At 41.1% G+C, this 20,787-nt stretch overlaps 1 protein-coding gene across 1 annotated transcript; it reads right to left on the bottom strand.

The window, feature by feature from the left end:
- Positions 1 to 1,307: 1,307 nt before the first annotated feature.
- LOC113771227 (uncharacterized protein K02A2.6-like) lies at positions 1,308 to 3,128 on the bottom strand. The gene is made up of 2 exons (XM_027315836.1): positions 1,743 to 3,128; positions 1,308 to 1,688 (listed from the first exon to the last, which is right to left on the bottom strand). Exons 1-2 carry the CDS (start codon positions 3,126 to 3,128, stop codon positions 1,308 to 1,310), a joined length of 1,767 nt encoding a protein of 588 aa, XP_027171637.1.
- Between the last annotated feature and the right edge of the window lie 17,659 nt (positions 3,129 to 20,787).

Raw genomic sequence — 20,787 nt, 5'->3', positions numbered from 1 at the left:
TTCGGTTGTGGTATCTGATTTAATTTGATTCATTACTTCAAAGACTTTCTGATTCTTCTCAGACTGACCAGGAATGCCTTTAGCCATATTATGAGATCTGTGTACCGGGCGCTGCTGAATCACGTCCATTTCCACAAGATGATTGAATCCAAAGTATGCTTTGCACAAATCACGGGGATTGTCATTTATTAAAACTCAATGATTAAAAAAATGGTGTATGTAAGATAAATTTACATATCACGCAGGGATGAATATGCGAAAAGACGCAAACGCGATCAATCATGCCTAAACCATGAAAACATCATGAATGCAAATAATTGAGGGAAAATGAATTTTATAAGAAAGTATTTGCAAAAGAATATCTATTCAAAGTGAGGCACGGCTTTTGGCCAACAGATGTCACATTCGAATCTTTGGATATCTTTGTTCCGGAATCCAATCTTGATAGAAGTGTTACAAAACGAAGAGAAATCCGCATGAACCAAGTCACCAGCTGCTCCTCCTCGTGCTTGTTCGCTGCAGAACCCTACCTTGGCGCCCTTTCAGGTTTTCACCAAAGTTACCCCACTTTTTTTTTTTTTTTTTTGAGGTGCCCTTTCGGGTTTTCACCTAAGGAACAATGGAAAAGCTCGACCATGATCGACTCAGGAGTGTGAGTTGAAAATTGCTGGCATCAGTAAAATGCGCTTCCCTTATAAGTTTAGGTGAAGGCATTATGGACATCACCTGCCAGTGATTAGCGAACTTCCTAATAGAAATTCAACAAGTGACGAAAGCCAGGACTTTGGGCTTTTGTAATGAGGTCAGGTGGGGTGTTTTCAAGAAGGTTGAGGCTTGAAAGCAAAGATTTTTTTTTTTTTAAATGAGAAGTGCGAAATAACCTGAGATTGCATCATTTTGAAATCATCTCCAATTTTGAACGAAAAACTGAGGAAAATTTTGCACCAGTTTGATTGGATTTTCTCTCTTTGCATTTTCACTGCATTTTCCTTACTTTTTGCATTTTTCTTTAGAAAACTAAATTTGCCCCAGTGTGTGATTTGCAATCCTCAGGGGTTGCCAAACGAAAATTATTAGTCTGATGGCTCAAAAGGGACGACTAGGGATTGAATGCTTCAAGTGGGAAAGAAGATGGCCTGACTTGCATTTCATCATTTGTACAAATTTCTAAAAGAAGTTTTGCATAATCAAATGAAGAACTTCTTGCACATGTCCGAGTTGATAGTTTGAGGAAATGTTTGTCCATCCATTTCTGCCAAAATGAGTGCTCCGCCAGGTAATACCTTTTGAACAATGAATGGCCCTTGCTAATTCGAAGCAAATTTGCCTTTGGCCTCATCTTGCACTGGCAAAATCCGCTTCAGCACTTTGTCGCCTTCCTCAAAAGTACGCAAATGGACCTTCTTGTTGTAGGCCCGGGCCATGCGCTTTTGGTAGCATTGGCCGTGACAAATGGCATTAAGCCGTTTTTCATTAATCAAGAATAGTTGTTCATAACGCTGTTTTATCCAATCAGCTTCTTCCAACTTGGTCTCCATTAGGATACGCAATGACGGAATTTCGACCTCGGTAGGTAGCACGGCTTCCATTCCATACATGAGCGAGTAGGGTGTTGCCCCAGTTGATGTTCGGATAGAAGTCCGATACGCCATCAGTGCGTAAGGGGGTTTGTCATGCCAGTCACGATGCTTTTCAGTCATTTTGCGAATGATCTTCTTCAAATTCTTGTTTGCGGCCTCCACAGCTCCATTCATCTGCGGTCTATAGATGGCAGAGTTGCGATGTCTGATTTTGAACTGTTCGCATAGCCCGTCCACCATGTCATTGTTGAGATTCTTGGCATTGTCCGTAATCAATGTTTCCGGCACCCCAAATCGGCATATGATGTGATCTCTTAAGAAATTCGCCACCACCTTCTTAGTCACGTGCTTGAATGATTCTGCTTCGACCCATTTGGTGAAGTACTCAATTGCCACCCATATGAATCGATGTCCATTTGAAGCAGGAGGATCGATTGTGCCAATCACGTCCATACCCCACATTGAGCAGGGCCACGGAGCAATCATGCTATGCAACTCGGTAGGAGGAGCGCATATGACGTCACCATGCATTTGACATTTAATACATCTCCGGACAAAATCTATGCAATCGCGTTCCATTGTAAGCCAAAAATACCCGGTCCTCATAATTTTCTTTGCCAGCAAATGTCCATTCATGTGAGATCCGCAGACACCGCTATGTACCTCTTTCATCATGTATTGAACTTCATCTTCATCGATGCACCTTAAAAGGTTCAAATCTGAGGTCCTTTTGTACAATACCTCTCCATTTAAGAAAAACTTCGAGGCCATTCTGCGCAGGAAACCCTTGTCATTTGCACTAGCTTCTGGAGGGTAAGACCCGGTTTGGATGAATTTCTTAATATCATTGTACCAAGGGCTTTTGCCAGAAGAATTGTCTATGACCCAACAATGAGCAGGCTTGTCTTGGAGTTGAATCCGGATAGGCTCGATTCCTAATTCGTCCGGATATTGTATCATAGAAGATAAGGTGGCCAAAACATCTGCAAATGCATTTCGGGCTTGTGGGAGATGTCTAAACTCCAAACGTTGAAATTGTCTAGCCAAATTAAGCAAATTACAATGGTATGGCAGAATCTTTGAATCTTTGGTTATCCATTGCTTCAATGTTTGGTGCACGAGTAAATCTGAATCACTGAAGGCTATTAACTCCCTAACCTCCATTTCCAAAGCCATTTTAAGACCAAAAATACATGCTTCATACTCGGCCATATTATTTGTGCAAGCAAATTGCAAATTAGCGGCTCCAGGGTAATGCTTCCCTTCTAGGGATACAAGAACTGCTCCTATCCCAACTCCAAAAAAATTGGCCGCACCATCGAAAAACAATCTCCACTCAGGGCACTGCTCGCTCATGTCTTCTACGGCACCAACAAATAAAACCTTTTCATCAGGAAAATAAGTATGGAGCGGTTGATAATCATCGTCCTTTGGATTTTCTGCCAAATGATCGGTTATAGCTTGCCCCTTGACGGCTTTTTGCGAAGTGAAAACAATATCAAACTCTGAATGAATCATCTGCCATTTGGCCAGACGCCCAGTTGGCATCGACTTTTCCAAGAGGTATTTCAAAGGATCGGAGCGGGAGATGAGATAGGTAGTATGACTTAGCAGGTAGTGTTTTAATTTCTGAGCTGCCCAGGCCAATGCACAGCAGCTTTTCTCAATAAACAAATAATTAGCCTCATACTGCGTGAATTTCTTGCTAAGATAGTAGATGGCTTGCTATTTCCTTTCCGAGTCATCGTGCTGCCCCAGAACACACCCTACTGCTCCGTCGAGCACAGATAAGTACATGATCAATGGCTGGCCCGGTTTGGGTGGCACTAGGACCGGAGGCTGCAGCAAATAATCTTTAATCTTGTCAAAAGCTTGTTGGCACTCCTCATTCCAGTACAACGACACATTCTTTTTCAACAACTTGAACAGTGGCTCACACGTCGCCGTTAATTGGGCAATGAATCTTCCAATGAAGTTAATCTTCCCCAAAAAGCTTTTTACATCCCTCTGCGTCTTCGGCACTGGCATGTCTCGAATTGCCCTGATCTTTACCGGGTCTATTTCTATGCCCTTTTTACTGACAATGAAGCCTAACAATTTACCAGCTGGTGCTCCAAAGGCGCACTTAGCAGGATTCAACTTCAAATTGTACTTTCGCAACCTTTCAAACAACTTCCTTAAATCCACCAAATGGTCCTCGACTTTCTTGGATTTGATTATAATGTCATCCACGTAGACTTCCATCTCCTTGTGGATCATGTCATGAAACAAAGTAGTCATAGTCCGTTGATAAGTGGCTCCGGCGTTCTTTAAACCGAACGGCATTACTCGATAGCAAAAGGTGCCCCAAGGGGTGATAAAAGCAGCCTTTTCTCTATCCTCCTCAACCATTAAGATCTGATGGTATCCAGCAAAACAATCACAGAAAGATTCAATTTCATGCCCGGCCGTGTTGTCTAGAATGATATGGATATTTGGCAAAGGAAAGTCATCTTTAGGGCTGGCCTTATTAAGGTCTCTATAGTCGACACAGACTCATACTTCACCATTTTTCTTTGGAACGGGGACTGGATTGGATAGCCAAACAGGGTAATGGGATACAATGATGATATTAGTCTTAAGCTGCTTTTCAATTTGTTCTTTTATTTTGAGGCTCATATCTGGTTTGAATTTACGGGGTTTTTACTTTACTGGTGGGAAAACTGGGTTTGTGGGTAATCTGTGCACCACTACATCGGTCGAAATACCAGTCATGTCATCATAAGACCATGCAAACACATCTTGAAACATAGACAAAAATTCAATCATCTCCTCTTTCTGCTTTTTATTCAAATGAATGCTGATTTGTATTTCCTTAACCTCAGTCTCAGTACCAATGTTAACAACTTCTGTTTCTTCTAGGTTCGGTTTAGATTTCTCCTCATATTGTTCAAGATCTTTTGAAAAAGAATCAAACACTTCCTCACTATCACTCTCGCTTTGAAATTCGGATTCCGTAACTTCCAAATCGTGAGTGATATAGAGATTGTCATCATCAGATTCCAGAACAGTGATATCCAAAGGGTCAAATAATTTTACTTTTGGCCATCTGAAAGAATTAAGAAATTCGAGAAAATAAGTAAATAGACACATGAATGAACGGCATGATAAAACAAACTATGCATTTTCATAAAACTCCAAATCAAAAACGGAAACAAGCTAAAACATAAGTGCAAGAGATACTTTCATTGAACTATTTACATATGCAAGAAAAGTTTTCATGAACTTTAGTAAATGACAACCCCCTGTAGATTTACCGAAACTCCTTTCACACGGGGAGGTGCTCGGCGGTCCAGTTGTGTATAGCTCCTTGGGAAATGTCTGGGAATTCGGCATCATCTGACCGGCCATTGTCGGATATTGCTCCCACAAACAAATGAGTCAGACTCGTCTCCACTTCGTCAATTGGGCTAAACTCAGATGTAATGACTTCAGCTGGCTTTGGAAAGGTATAACGTAATGGCGGAATGTCTAAAGCACCTATCTTGCCTTCCTTTTCTGCCCTTTTGCGCGCTTTCATCTCTCGTATATCTCTGGTGGTCGGACGGAATCCCAAACCAAACAGGTCCTTCTTCTCGATGAGTTTTACGGGCTTCAGAATGCCTTGCAAATTGCGTCCCAATCCCTTATCAAATTCATATCCTCCGCGAATCATCTCCTTGGCCATCATAACACTGGCCGCTGGCAAAACCATTTCGTCTTTTGAGTCCTCACTTGTTATCCAACTTACGGAGACAATATCAGCTGTATGGTAAGAGGAAACTGATGCATTTCGGTTACCATCCTCCTCAAGCTCGGAATCGGCAATTACAATGCAATCTTCTTTAGCAAAAATAGTTATCAGCTGGTCATTCACCACGAATTTCAATACTTGATGCAAGGAAGAGGGCACAGCACCCGAGCTATGAATCCACGGTCGCCCGAGTAAAACATTATAGACATTAGGAAAGTGCATAACTTGGCAGGCTATCTGAAATTGAGCAGGCCCCATTTCGACCACCAAATTTACTTCCCCTACAGACTCCCTTTGGGCTCCATCGAATCCTCGAACCACGGTCTCTGAGGGTTTCAACCTAACATCTTGCAGCCCTAACTTCACCAACGTGCTCCAAGGACAAATATTGAGGGCAGACCCATTGTCGATCAGTACTTTAGGCAACATCTTTCCATTGCACCTCACAGCTACATATAAGGCTTTGTTATGACCATTTCCTTCTGCAGGCAGCTCTTCATCAGAAAAAGTGATTTGTTTAGCAGCCAATACATTTCCAACTATATGCGAGAAATTGTCAACCGAAATATCCTTGGGAATACGAGCCTTGGTCAACACTTCAAGTAATGCATCCCTATGCAAATCTGAGGTGAAAAGCAAGTCCAGGATGGAAATTTGGGCAGGCATTTTGTTCAACTGTGCGACCACATTATATTCGCTTCTCTTAATCCTCTTGAGAAAATCCCATGCTTCTCTTTCGGTCACTGCAGGTTTGGTAGTCGGCTCACGATTGCTTACTTGAACTGGGGCGCTAGCAGCGGATGGACTTGTAGTCTTTCCTGACCTCGTAACAGCAGACACTTCTTCCTTCAAAATTGGTTTACCCCCGATTTGCAAAACGGGCTCACTATAATTCCACGGCACTTGTCGTAGACTTAAAACTGGCGCTTGTTCTGGGAATTCAATTATCACAGGTTCTAAAGCCGCACTTTCGGACCGAGTTAGGTCTAAAATAAAGGGCCTTTTGTCTTCCTCATACGATGCCTCCTCTATCACAAAGGGTTGGTCCATTATCCCAAACACTTCTGTATCATTTGACATGTTTCGGACAAGCTCCTCAAATTCCTCATCATCCATAATAACTCCGACAGTGTCAGGGTGCTCCGGCAAGGGGTTCTTGCTCACATTCGGTCCTTGCTCTTCTCTTTTCCTAATCACAATTTCCCCTGCTTCGAGCAGTCTTGAATCCTATGTTTAAGGAGTCGACAATTGGCTGTGGAGTGACCAGGTGCTCCTGAATGATAAGCACAAGTAGCCTGTGGATTATACCCAGTTGGCACACCATACGGGTAAGCTGGAGGGGGAATCACACCTATTTTACCGGCAGCCTTTAATTGTTCGTACAACTGATCCAAAGGCCTGCCAAGGTTAGTGAATGTTCGAGCACGATTTTGATTGTAGGTTTCAGCAGGTTGGGGATAGTTGTAGGTGGGTCTGTTTGGTGGGGGAAATCTTTGAGGGTAAGGAGGTCGAGGACGAGTTTGTTGAAAATTAGGTTGAGATATTTGAAAAGGGGTCGTAGGCGGGTTGGCGTAGGTTGGGCGAGGTCGGGGGTACGAGATATTGGTATTGTATACAGGGGAAGGATTTGGATAGTAAGGATAAGGTGAATGTGTTGGTTTATGTTGAAATCTGAGTCTGGGTGTAGGGTTTTGATCCCATATGAAGGCAGCTTCCCCCTCTTTCTTTTTAAATTGCGGCTTTTTCCCACTACTCCCTTGTCCTTGCAAAGCATCCAACTAGGATTTGAGGGCAGAGACGTTAACGATCTTTCAGCCCTTACGAAGTCATCGTACTCCTCAAGCTTATTGACAATGGCGGCGAACGAGCATCCAGTCATGCGGAAAATTTCTTCAAAGTACGGCGGATCATGTGCTTTAATGAAAGTGCGTATGATTTCGTCCTCAGTCATTGGTGGCTCGACTTTTGCAGCTATTTTCCTCCACCTTTTGGCATAAGTCTTGTGATCCTCAGAGGGTTTCTTTTTTGTTCCTTCCAGCGTGGTTCGTGTCGGAGCCAGCTCGCAGTTATACTCGTATTGCCTTACAAAAACATTGGACAAGTCAATCCAGGTTTTTACTTCTTCGGGCTTCAAATTTGAGTACCAGTCAAGAGCATCCCCCTCCAGACTTTCGGGGAACAACCTCAAAGGCAAATTCTCGTCGTCTACAGGCTTTCCCAACTTGTTAGCAAACAGTCGAAGGTGTGTTTTGGGATTACCCGTCCCATCATACTTGTTAAATTTAGGGGTTTTGAACCCCTCCGGCAACTGCACATTCGGAAAAAGACAAAACTCATCGTAATCCAGGACTCCTTGCTTGTTCAACCCCCGACTTTTTCTCATAAACTCATCGAAACGGTCTAGGTGCTTGAGCAGCTTCATATCAACGGGAGCAGAAGATTCCCCTATTTCTGGCTTAGCTTGGACAATATGGTCTGGCAGGAATGGCTCAGCAGCAGTGTGATAAAAGGTATGTGGCTCAGGTGGTATATTTGAAGTGGCTTGGGGTTGTGGGCCTTGCATGTGAGTAGGAAAAAATGAGGGATTAGGAGGGTAAGTGTATGGCAAATTTATGGTGGGATAGATGAAAGTTCCTTCGGGTGGAATAGGGAAGGATGGAGTAACGGTGGTTGGAGTCGGAGGGATGACAAATGGCTCTTGTTCAGGCTGCCTGACGGGTACAGGTTCGGGTTGAACTCCGTTGCTAATTAGCTCGTCAATCAATTTTCTTTGGGCCGCCATCTCGGTAGCCATCTCACCAAACTTAGTAAGCATTTCGGTTAGCTGAACCCCCAAACTCGTAGTCTCAGGTTGGGCGGTAGTAGCAGACCTATCTGATTGCTCCGGTTGTGAACTCATGTTTACACGACTCCTCTGGGCTCGACTACGGGATCGCGTTACGATGGGGTTTCGACGAGAAGCTATGTTTAAATATTACCTGAAAATACGAAATGGCGTGCTTTTAGATTTAGCCCTGACTTAGCTTTTTCAACAAAAATAAACAAAGAAAAAGAAAAAGACAAGAGTTAGTAGATGTCCGAAAAATTCGGATGCATGTCCTATCGGGGGGCCCTTTTTGTGCCAAGGGTAGGCCTAGCATGATGAAACACCTTCGAAATGGGACCCGTACAGACCTGTTTTTGACAACAATTCTAAATAAGTGCAAAAGAGAAATCGCTTTCATTGATAAAGCTTGCCAATATTTACATCATATCACGAAGACGATTCCGTACAAGATTGCCAAAACTTCTGAACCTATCTAATACAGAGTCCTTGGTTTCCCTAGCATATGGAATTCTAACACGTTCAGTTTGGTCATACAATTCTCCGCATTTCCTTTTCAGCTCTTGACGCTTTTCTCGTTCATTTTCGTACAATTGCTTGTGTTGCTCTGCTATCCCTTTGTATGTTTCGACAGACTTACTTAACTGCAGAATTTCCTTATCCTTTGCTTCGACAATGGCTTTCAACCTTTTCACCTCCTCGGCTGGCTCATCTTGCGTTTCTTGCGCGGCGGATCTTCTTACCCAGTCTTCGTATTATGTAGTGGTCAAACCCTTTTGCTTGAGTTCTGGGATGTATTGAAACCTCTCGTCATCCGATAGTGTCATCCATGCCTCAATAATCTAGTCTTTCATAGGGAGCTCGTTCGGGCACATTCCTTTACTGAAAACAACGGTAAGCTTACTCATATCAACCACAGGCGGCACTCCTTGTGTACGTCCTAACTGTCTGAGGAACCTCTTTGGAGTATATGCGGCGATTCCTTGGGTACCCAATAGGAGAACAAAATCTGACACTTTAGTGCAGAGTATTGGCCTAAGGCAAATCGTCCAGTCTAACACCCACCTAATGTCTTGATCTGGCAACATCTCTAAGTATTTGACACATTCAAGCGCACCGTTTGGCAGACCCTCTTCGTTGACTCGCTTATGATGCGTGATTACCCAGTTGTACCCAACTACAGGCAAACTTTCCGGAACGGATGCTCGTCTCTTAAAATGTTATAGGGCCCAGATATGCAAAACTATATTAGCCCCGTAGAAGAACTTTTCCCCTTTCTGGCAGTTGGTACAAGCTAGAAAAATGTCCGCAAGGATGGTCGGGATTATGGTGCATTGTTTACTTCGAATTCCTGAAAAGAGGTCTTGTATAACCTTTGCTACCTTGAAAGCTATTTTCTGATCTCTTCTTGGGAAGAAATAAACTCCAGCCATAACTATTCCATACACCACTGGCCTTTTGCGTTCCCAAACATCCTTGGACGTGAATGAAAAATCCTCCCTATATCTCTCAAACCCATTTCGTAGTGCAAAATGCTCAAACAAAGTGTTCACGGGGACTCCCTGATCCGACCCTCGCAATACAGCCTCTCTCAATCCTATGATCTTGCAAAATTCTATCTTGTCTGAAACGTATGGGAAAATCAAGGCGGTTCCATGCAAAGGTAAATTGAAGAAGCCGGCTATTTCCTCAAGTGTCACTGTCATGTGCTTACTGCCTACCCTAAAGGCCGAACATTCTGGATCCCATAGATGTACTAACGCCTCTACTAGATAGCCATTGGGCTTGATCTCTTTAAGGGCTCCAATTGGCCCTAAATGTTGAGTTACTTGATGTAACTCGCTAGGTAGCATAAGGGCGGGCCATCTTTGAATCTCGGCCAGCGGCACCAACAACTGGTAGATTCGACGGGGGCACTCCATCTAAAAATGGAAGAGGCGGGTTGTCAATTACCTTACCTACGAGTCCCATTCTCCGGTTGGCAAGAATTTAAACGTGCAATCCCTTGAAGGGTTATGTACCCATGGGAACAATCAAGGTGAGTTTAATCCTAATAGCGGGATCCCCTAAATGGCATTCCCCTTCTAGGGTTTATGCATGATGCCAGTTTATTAAAGCGATAAAACATGATATTATGACCTAAAAGGACCTTTTATACGCCAAGGTAGGCCTAGAATGCTATGCAATTATTAATCTATGAATGCAATATACCAAAATCTTTAAACGTGCAATAACCTATGTGACGCCCCGAAAAGTATGAGTGTGAGAACCCGAAAATTTTCCAATTTTCTAGGGTTTATTTTTTTTTAAACGCCCGCCTTATCTACATTTTCTTGATTGAAAAATTCCCCAGGTAAAGTTTACGAGCAAAAATAGTTTTAAAATGATTTTTCTAGTATCGGTTAGTTTTTGAGTAATTAAAAGCGTATTTTGGACGTGGGACCCGCAAGTGCGGTAAATGCATTATATTTTTGACAACTTGTTGGAATTTTGTATTAAGTGATATTAGTTTACAATGTGTTAAGATATTTGTATTGGAGAGACAAAAAGATAAGTTTTAAACCTAAAGGTGACAAGTGTCACCATTGTATTGGAAATAGCTTATGACTTACTATTCATTTTCTTGACTTTTGACCAATTGCTTAAATATCTCAAAAATCACACAAAATTCATTCTTGTCTTCAACCTCTTGGCTGATTCTCTCTCTAGCAAAGAAGGAAGAAAAACCTCTTCAAAGTTTGGCAATTATCTAGCTCAAATCCTCCAAAACACTTGCTTGATCTAGTTTCTACTCCATAAAATCCCTCCATTTGGTGCTAGTGAGTGATTTGGTGAAGTTTTTTTGGAAAAGCTAAGGTGTCCTACAACTCTCCCTCTCTTGTTTACTAGGTGAGTGGTATATGAACTTTCCCCTACACTTAATGAAGCTTGAGTTGTGCTTAGTGGAAGCTAAAGTGTTGAATTTTGTGATTTAATTCTTGTTTTTGGATGAAATGGTGAAGTTTACAATTTAGTGGTGATTTTTCTGGTTTAATATGAACATGATGTTGTGGCCTTGTATGATGATTGGAAATGTTATGTAATGAAGCTAGAAGGTGGAAAAAGTGGACAATTGCAACCAATTTCTGTTTTGGAAGAAAATTGAAAAATCTAGGGTTCTTGAAGCTACATTCTGTCCGAAATTTTAGGTCATAGATGGAGGCCGAATTGGCCTTGGCTCAAAACATGAAAGTTGTAGGGAATGACATTTTAGAGGTGCCTACAAAATTTCAGGTCATTTGGAGTAGTGTAGAGTGAGATATGTCGATTTTACTGTTGCTGTTCTGGGTTCTTCAGGATGGCCGAACGGCGTTTGTAATTGGCTGTTTTGACTGGAATTTCTTTGGATTTGGTGGTTGAGGTCTTCTGATGAAATGTAGCTTGATGTCCTAGCTATCATATGCCTTTGGAATTTCTGCATTCGGACCTGTATAGACTGAGTTGGACTAATTACAGCATAGTGTAATTTGTAAACCTGCAATTACGGTTCTGGTTTGGTATTCTGCATATTTGACCTAGTTGTACTAGGATTTGGACTGAGTGACCTTCTACATTGTTGTAGCCCTGGTTCTTAGCTTCGAAATGGTGGGTCTTACACCCTAATCCGATAATCGTAGTGCAAGTTGTGCCATTACCGTAAAATGACGTCAAAACTGTTTTTCTGGTTTGAGCTAAACTTTCATTTCCGGACTTTTCCCTAGCTTGACTTGTCTTTGTACTACTTGGAGCTTGCTGAATGGCTATTGGATGAACTTGTTGTTGTGTGTGTACCTTTGGGTTTGAATGAGGAAATAATGAAGCCATGATGGCTGGAAAAGTTAGCAAATTCAGGGGAAGTGCTGTCCGAACTTTGAAGGGACTTGTTTGCATTGAGTTTGTGATCTAAGACTTGGGTTTGAGTAAGGCAATGATACATGATGGATGGTTTCGGAGCCGTGGAGGTGAGTGACCTCAAAATATTTCTAAAATTATTTATGAACCGCTTTCCTGTATTATTTACTTTTGAACTGTTTTCAAAGTTACTTTTGGAACTGTTTTCTTACAGATCATGCGTGCTTGCATATCAGTGTCTTGATATTATTGATTTTGCTTTCAGTGATTGTTAAAACGAGTTTTCTAGGCGAGTGTGTACTTTATCGCACTCGACCTAAATAAATATGAGATTTTCAATGATTAATGATTAAATGCTACTTGCGCATGAATGTAAGCCTTTTGGGCTGAACTGGCCATTGCCCCTTGTTACCGGTCGTCTCGAGCCAGAAGCGGACTCGGTCGGGCGACTAGGAACTTGGGTGAACGTTTCGGTATACTCGAGTATTACCTTGTAGGTTGGTGGAGCCTGGCCAAAAGCCAGGGACGGGGTGAATGAATGCACGAATGAAACGAAAAGAATGCAATGAAATGACAGGAGAACGAACGTATCCTTTTCATGAATGTTACTATCGCTTTCCATTGTAAATGTTACGTGAATTATTGATACTCCATATTGAAATGAACGATTGTGAAACTGATTTGATAACTGATTTTACTGGTTACTCGCTGAGCTTCTAGCTCACCCCAAAATGTTTTATTCCCCTCCACAGGGCTCAAGGCGAAGGAAGGGCTTGTAGTGTTTATTCATGGATTATCTCATGTATGGACTGAATTTGGATTTCCTTTTGTGTAATCATTCATATTGGGATTGTATTGAACGTTTAGAATTGATTGGATGTGTAATAGTCAAGTTTTGGACTTCCTCCTGTATAATCATTGTGACCAAGGATCAGAGTGGCGCAGTGGAAGCGTGGACGCTTCGCTTTTGATATGTAAATGTTGGAATATTTGATTTATATTGGAGATGTTATCTTGTATTCATTTGAGGACTGTAGTGATCGACTGAGTCCTGGCGAGAGCTGGGCAGGCGGCCCGTTGACCTCTCTGGTTCGCCTTAGGGGAAAATGGGGTCGTGACAATTGATATCAGAGCTTAGGCTTCAGATCTCTGTAGTGTATCCTAGGCTTGAAGTTTAGGATGCCGGACTGTGGGTTTGATTTGACTCTGGAAAGATTTTTGCGGGATGTCTTGACTCGATTGGTACAAGATGGAATGTCGAGGACGACATTCTTTTAAGGAGGGGAGATTGTGACGCCCCGAAAAGTATGAGTGTGAGAACCCGAAAATTTTTCAATTTTCTAGGGTTTATTTTTTTTTTAAACGCCCGCCTTATCTACATTTTCTTGATTGGAAAATTCCCCAGGTAAAGTTTATGAGCAAAAATAGTTTTAAAATGATTTTTCTAGTATCGGTTAGTTTTTGAGTAATTAAAAGCGTATTTTGGACGTGGGACCCGCAAGTGCGGTAAATGCATTATATTTTTGACAACTTGTTGGAATTTTGTATTAAGTGATATTAGTTTACAATGTGTTAAGATATTTGTATTGGAGAGACAAAAAGATAAGTTTTAAACCTAAAGGTGACAAGTGTCACCATTGTATTGGAAATAGCTTATGACTTACTATTCATTTTCTTGACTTTTGACCAATTGCTTAAATATCTCAAAAATCACACAAAATTCATTCTTGTCTTCAACCTCTTGGCTGATTCTCTCTCTAGCAAAGAAGGAAGAAAAACCTCTTCAAAGTTTGGCAATTATCTAGCTCAAATCCTCCAAAACACTTGCTTGATCTAGTTTCTACTCCATAAAATCCCTCCATTTGGTGCTAGTGAGTGATTTGGTGAAGTTTTTTGGAAAAGCTAAGGTGTCCTACAACTCTCCCTCTCTTGTTTACTAGGTGAGTGGTATATGAACTTTCCCCTACACTTAATGAAGCTTGAGTTGTGCTTAGTGGAAGCTAAAGTGTTGAATTTTGTGATTTAATTCTTGTTTTTGGATGAAATGGTGAAGTTTACAATTTAGTGGTGATTTTTCTGGTTTAATATGAACATGATGTTGTGGCCTTGTATGATGATTGGAAATGTTATGTAATGAAGCTAGAAGGTGGAAAAAGTGGACAATTGCAACCAATTTCTGTTTTGGAAGAAAATTGAAAAATCTAGGGTTCTTGAAGCTACATTCTGTCCGAAATTTTAGGTCATAGATGGAGGCCGAATTGGCCTTGGCTCAAAACATGAAAGTTGTAGGGAATGACATTTTAGAGGTGCCTACAAAATTTCAGGTCATTTGGAGTAGTGTAGAGTGAGATATGTCGATTTTACTGTTGCTGTTCTGGGTTCTTCAGGATGGCCGAACGGCGTTTGTAATTGGCTGTTTTGACTGGAATTTCTTTGGATTTGGTGGTTGAGGTCTTCTGATGAAATGTAGCTTGATGTCCTAGCTATCATATGCCTTTGGAATTTCTGCATTCGGACCTGTATAGACTGAGTTGGACTAATTACAGCATAGTGTAATTTGTAAACCTGCAATTACGGTTCTGGTTTGGTATTCTGCATATTTGACCTAGTTGTACTAGGATTTGGACTGAGTGACCTTCTACATTGTTGTAGCCCTGGTTCTTAGCTTCGAAATGGTGGGTCTTACACCCTAATCCGATAATCGTAGTGCAAGTTGTGCCATTACCGTAAAATGACGTCAAAACTGTTTTTCTGGTTTGAGCTAAACTTTCATTTCCGGACTTTTCCCTAGCTTGACTTGTCTTTGTACTACTTGGAGCTTGCTGAATGGCTATTGGATGAACTTGTTGTTGTGTGTGTACCTTTGGGTTTGAATGAGGAAATAATGAAGCCATGATGGCTGGAAAAGTTAGCAAATTCAGGGGAAGTGCTGTCCGAACTTTGAAGGGACTTGTTTGCATTGAGTTTGTGATCTAAGACTTGGGTTTGAGTAAGGCAATGATACATGATGGATGGTTTCGGAGCCGTGGAGGTGAGTGACCTCAAAATATTTCTAAAATTATTTATGAACCGCTTTCCTGTATTATTTACTTTTGAACTGTTTTCAAAGTTACTTTTGGAACTGTTTTCTTACAGATCATGCGTGCTTGCATATCAGTGTCTTGATATTATTGATTTTGCTTTCAGTGATTGTTAAAACGAGTTTTCTAGGCGAGTGTGTACTTTATCGCACTCGACCTAAATAAATATGAGATTTTCAATGATTAATGATTAAATGCTACTTGCGCATGAATGTAAGCCTTTTGGGCTGAACTGGCCATTGCCCCTTGTTACCGGTCGTCTCGAGCCAGAAGCGGACTCGGTCGGGCGACTAGGAACTTGGGTGAACGTTTCGGTATACTCGAGTATTACCTTGTAGGTTGGTGGAGCCTGGCCAAAAGCCAGGGACGGGGTGAATGAATGCACGAATGAAACGAAAAGAATGCAATGAAATGACAGGAGAACGAACGTATCCTTTTCATGAATGTTACTATCGCTTTCCATTGTAAATGTTACGTGAATTATTGATACTCCATATTGAAATGAACGATTGTGAAACTGATTTGATAACTGATTTTACTGGTTACTCGCTGAGCTTCTAGCTCACCCCAAAATGTTTTATTCCCCTCCACAGGGCTCAAGGCGAAGGAAGGGCTTGTAGTGTTTATTCATGGATTATCTCATGTATGGACTGAATTTGGATTTCCTTTTGTGTAATCATTCATATTGGGATTGTATTGAACGTTTAGAATTGATTGGATGTGTAATAGTCAAGTTTTGGACTTCCTCCTGTATAATCATTGTGACCAAGGATCAGAGTGGCGCAGTGGAAGCGTGGACGCTTCGCTTTTGATATGTAAATGTTGGAATATTTGATTTATATTGGAGATGTTATCTTGTATTCATTTGAGGACTGTAGTGATCGACTGAGTCCTGGCGAGAGCTGGGCAGGCGGCCCGTTGACCTCTCTGGTTCGCCTTAGGGGAAAATGGGGTCGTGACAATTGATATCAGAGCTTAGGCTTCAGATCTCTGTAGTGTATCCTAGGCTTGAAGTTTAGGATGCCGGACTGTGGGTTTGATTTGACTCTGGAAAGATTTTTGCGGGATGTCTTGACTCGATTGGTACAAGATGGAATGTCGAGGACGACATTCTTTTAAGGAGGGGAGATTGTGACGCCCCGAAAAGTATGAGTGTGAGAACCCGAAAATTTTTCAATTTTCTAGGGTTTATTTTTTTTTTAAACGCCCGCCTTATCTACATTTTCTTGATTGGAAAATTCCCCAGGTAAAGTTTATGAGCAAAAATAGTTTTAAAATGATTTTTCTAGTATCGGTTAGTTTTTGAGTAATTAAAAGCGTATTTTGGACGTGGGACCCGCAAGTGCGGTAAATGCATTATATTTTTGACAACTTGTTGGAATTTTGTATTAAGTGATATTAGTTTACAATGTGTTAAGATATTTGTATTGGAGAGACAAAAAGATAAGTTTTAAACCTAAAGGTGACAAGTGTCACCATTGTATTGGAAATAGCTTATGACTTACTATTCATTTTCTTGACTTTTGACCAATTGCTTAAATATCTCAAAAATCACACAAAATTCATTCTTGTCTTCAACCTCTTGGCTGATTCTCTCTCTAGCAAAGAAGGAAGAAAAACCTCTTCAAAGTTTGGCAATTATCTAGCTCAAATCCTCCAAAACACTTGCTTGATCTAGTTTCTACTCCATAAAATCCCTCCATTTGGTGCTAGTGAGTGATTTGGTGAAGTTTTTTGGAAAAGCTAAGGTGTCCTACAACTCTCCCTCTCTTGTTTACTAGGTGAGTGGTATATGAACTTTCCCCTACACTTAATGAAGCTTGAGTTGTGCTTAGTGGAAGCTAAAGTGTTGAATTTTGTGATTTAATTCTTGTTTTTGGATGAAATGGTGAAGTTTACAATTTAGTGGTGATTTTTCTGGTTTAATATGAACATGATGTTGTGGCCTTGTATGATGATTGGAAATGTTATGTAATGAAGCTAGAAGGTGGAAAAAGTGGACAATTGCAACCAATTTCTGTTTTGGAAGAAAATTGAAAAATCTAGGGTTCTTGAAGCTACATTCTGTCCGAAATTTTAGGTCATAGATGGAGGCCGAATTGGCCTTGGCTCAAAACATGAAAGTTGTAGGGAATGACATTTTAGAGGTGCCTACAAAATTTCAGGTCATTTGGAGTAGTGTAGAGTGAGATATGTCGATTTTACTGTTGCTGTTCTGGGTTCTTCAGGATGGCCGAACGCGCGTTTGTAATTGGCTGTTTTGACTGGAATTTTGGATTGTGGTTGGTTCTGATGAAATCTAGCTTGATCCTTATCAATAGCCATTTTGGATTTCTGCATTCGACCTGTATAGACTGAGTTGGACTAATTACAGCATAGTGTAATTTGTAAACCTGCAATTACGGTTCTGGTTTGGTATTCTGCATATTTGACCTAGTTGTACTAGGATTTGGACTGAGTGACCTTCTACATTGTTGTAGCCCTGGTTCTTAGCTTCGAAATGGTGGGTCTTACACCCTAATCCGATAATCGTAGTGCAAGTTGTGCCATTACCGCAAAATGACGTCAAAACTGTTTTTCTGGTTTGAGCTAAACTTTCATTTCCGGACTTTTCCCTAGCTTGACTTGTCTTTGTACTACTTGGAGCTTGCTGAATGGCTATTGGATGAACTTGTTGTTGTGTGTGTACCTTTGGGTTTGAATGAGGAAATAATGAAGCCATGATGGCTGGAAAAGTTAGCAAATTCAGGGGAAGTGCTGTCCGAACTTTGAAGGGACTTGTTTGCATTGAGTTTGTGATCTAAGACTTGGGTTTGAGTAAGGCAATGATACATGATGGATGGTTTCGGAGCCGTGGAGGTGAGTGACCTCAAAATATTTCTAAAATTATTTATGAACCGCTTTCCTGTATTATTTACTTTTGAACTGTTTTCAAAGTTACTTTTGAAACTGTTTTCTTACAGATCATGCGTGCTTGCATATCAGTGTCTTGATATTATTGATTTTGCTTTCAGTGATTGTTAAAACGAGTTTTCTAGGCGAGTGTGTACTTTATCGCACTCGACCTAAATAAATATGAGATTTTCAATGATTAATGATTAAATGCTACTTGCGCATGAATGTAAGCCTTTTGGGCTGAACTGGCCATTGCCCCTTGTTACCGGTCGTCTCGAGCCAGAAGCGGACTCGGTCGGGCGACTAGGAACTTGGGTGAACGTTTCGGTATACTCGAGTATTACCTTGTAGGTTGGTGGAGCCTGGCCAAAAGCCAGGGACGGGGTGAATGAATGCACGAATGAAACGAAAAGAATGCAATGAAATGACAGGAGAACGAACGTATCCTTTTCATGAATGTTACTATCGCTTTCCATTGTAAATGTTACGTGAATTATTGATACTCCATATTGAAATGAACGATTGTGAAACTGATTTGATAACTGATTTTACTGGTTACTCGCTGAGCTTCTAGCTCACCCCAAAATGTTTTATTCTCCTCCACAGGGCTCAAGGCGAAGGAAGGGCTTGTAGTGTTTATTCATGGATTATCTCATGTATGGACTGAATTTGGATTTCCTTTTGTGTAATCATTCATATTGGGATTGTATTGAACGTTTAGAATTGATTGGATGTGTAATAGTCAAGTTTTGGACTTCCTCCTGTATAATCATTGTGACCAAGGATCAGAGTGGCGCAGTGGAAGCGTGGACGCTTCGCTTTTGATATGTAAATGTTGGAATATTTGATTTATATTGGAGATGTTATCTTGTATTCATTTGAGGACTGTAGTGATCGACTGAGTCCTGGCGAGAGCTGGGCAGGCGGCCCGTTGACCTCTCTGGTTCGCCTTAGGGGAAAATGGGGTCGTGACAACCTATCTACAAATGTAGGTTCTAAAAGAAGGTCATGCCAGACCTCTTATTTGCTAGGGTTTGTGAATGCAATGGGGACAAAACCAAGAAAAGTTAGTTCAGCCAGATAAATACACATAACACATTGTGGTAACGAGATAAAGCAATCAATGCAAAGAAATAAAGCAATAAAAGGGAAAAAGGGGTTGGACCCCTCCCCTCGTGAATAGTGTCCCTAATAAGGCAAGGCAGACTCTACCCTAGGCAAGTTATCATGGATGCATGAGGTATTGGCTCACTAATGCATCTAGACTCGATAGGTTTTAGGTCCCCGACCCTTCAGACTTGGAAACCAAAAGTCATCAATCCCAAGGTTCTTTGTCGGTGGCTCGAGCGATTCCCCAAACATTGCTACGCACACATCGTGTCACGGCTACATGTCATGAGTGAATCTAAAGAAAATCCTCAACCTTCCACTAAAAGCTAAGGGCTATGAACCCAAAGTTAAAAATGGAAGATTGAGTGACCCCTCGGATCAAGCTACGCACACATCGTGTCGCGATCACAAATCCAAATGAGTCGCCTATAATCCTAATAGGATGGAGTGGCGTGACAAGCCACTAAAAGAAAAATAAATGAGGGGTATAAAATTAAAGCGTATGCACGTATGCTAGTGCTCGGGGAGGGGTCAAGAACCAACGCGAGGCTCTAGGGTATGTCCCCCACCCAAATGCAATGCAAAGCGCGGAATCACATACATAAGCCATTCGTCCATCAAAACAATCGTACGCAAACGGGCGAAGGAGTGAGTTGATACGCACGAAATGCAAAAAATCCTAAAAAAAGGAAAAATGCAATCCTAAACATCCAAATGTAATATATAAGAAGGTTAAAAGAAGAAAATAATCGACTAAATCAAATGCTCGGACTCTCTAAGTCCCCAGTGGAGTCGCCAGCTGTCGCTCCCCATTTTTTATAAGAAAAATAAATAAATAAATAAATGGTTTGAAAAGTAAATTTTTGATTTGAAAATGAATTTTTTTGATTTACAAAGAAAATGAAGAAAAATATGGGTCTAAATGGGACATGAAAATGCGACGATTTGACCCAAAATACAGTTTAAAAAGGGTTTATTGAATGAAAAATGGAGTCGCCACTTGGTATAGAGTTAAGGTGTACCAAGTCAACCAAAAATAAATTTTTAAAAGGAAAAAGTAAAAAAAAAAACCCCTTTTAAACGACTCCTTGTCCACGTAAACCAACGAAAAAGGTTCGGGAGTCACATTTGACGAAGGGGAAGGCAAGGATAAAAATCCAAGGCACCCCTTCGACTTTGCCAAGGCTAGTTGCGTGATTTAGTCAAGGATTTTCTTATTTTTAACCAAAAGATTTATTACATTTGGATGTACTATATGAATGCAAACCCTAGACCTAGGGGGACATCGGGGGGCAAAATTTCTCTTCAAAGCTTGAGTGGTGCCAATCACATTAATTGTGATGCCCAATGCGGATTCTCTGAAGAGGTCACGAATAATGCAGAAAAAATGAGACTCTAAGAAAAGAAAAGAAATAAAATAATTATACAAATATACATGTCTTAAAGGAATGCATCATGTCGGGTACGGGGGACTAATGTTCGTAACTCAATTTTCCCTTTAATAGAGGGAATACGAGCGTGCTAAGACTAGAAAAGCCAAACTCGTCCATATCCCATATCCAAGGGGTTTTCCCTAATCTAATCAAGCAAATGCACTACCCTAATCCTAAATCTAAAATGAAATGCAAGTCTAATGTTATGTAACATACAAAGGGG

Source organism: Coffea eugenioides, chromosome 5 (genome assembly GCF_003713205.1).
Source record: "Coffea eugenioides isolate CCC68of chromosome 5, Ceug_1.0, whole genome shotgun sequence".
Lineage (NCBI taxonomy): Eukaryota > Viridiplantae > Streptophyta > Magnoliopsida > Gentianales > Rubiaceae > Coffea > Coffea eugenioides.
This window is presented reverse-complemented; position numbering and strand designations above follow the sequence as displayed.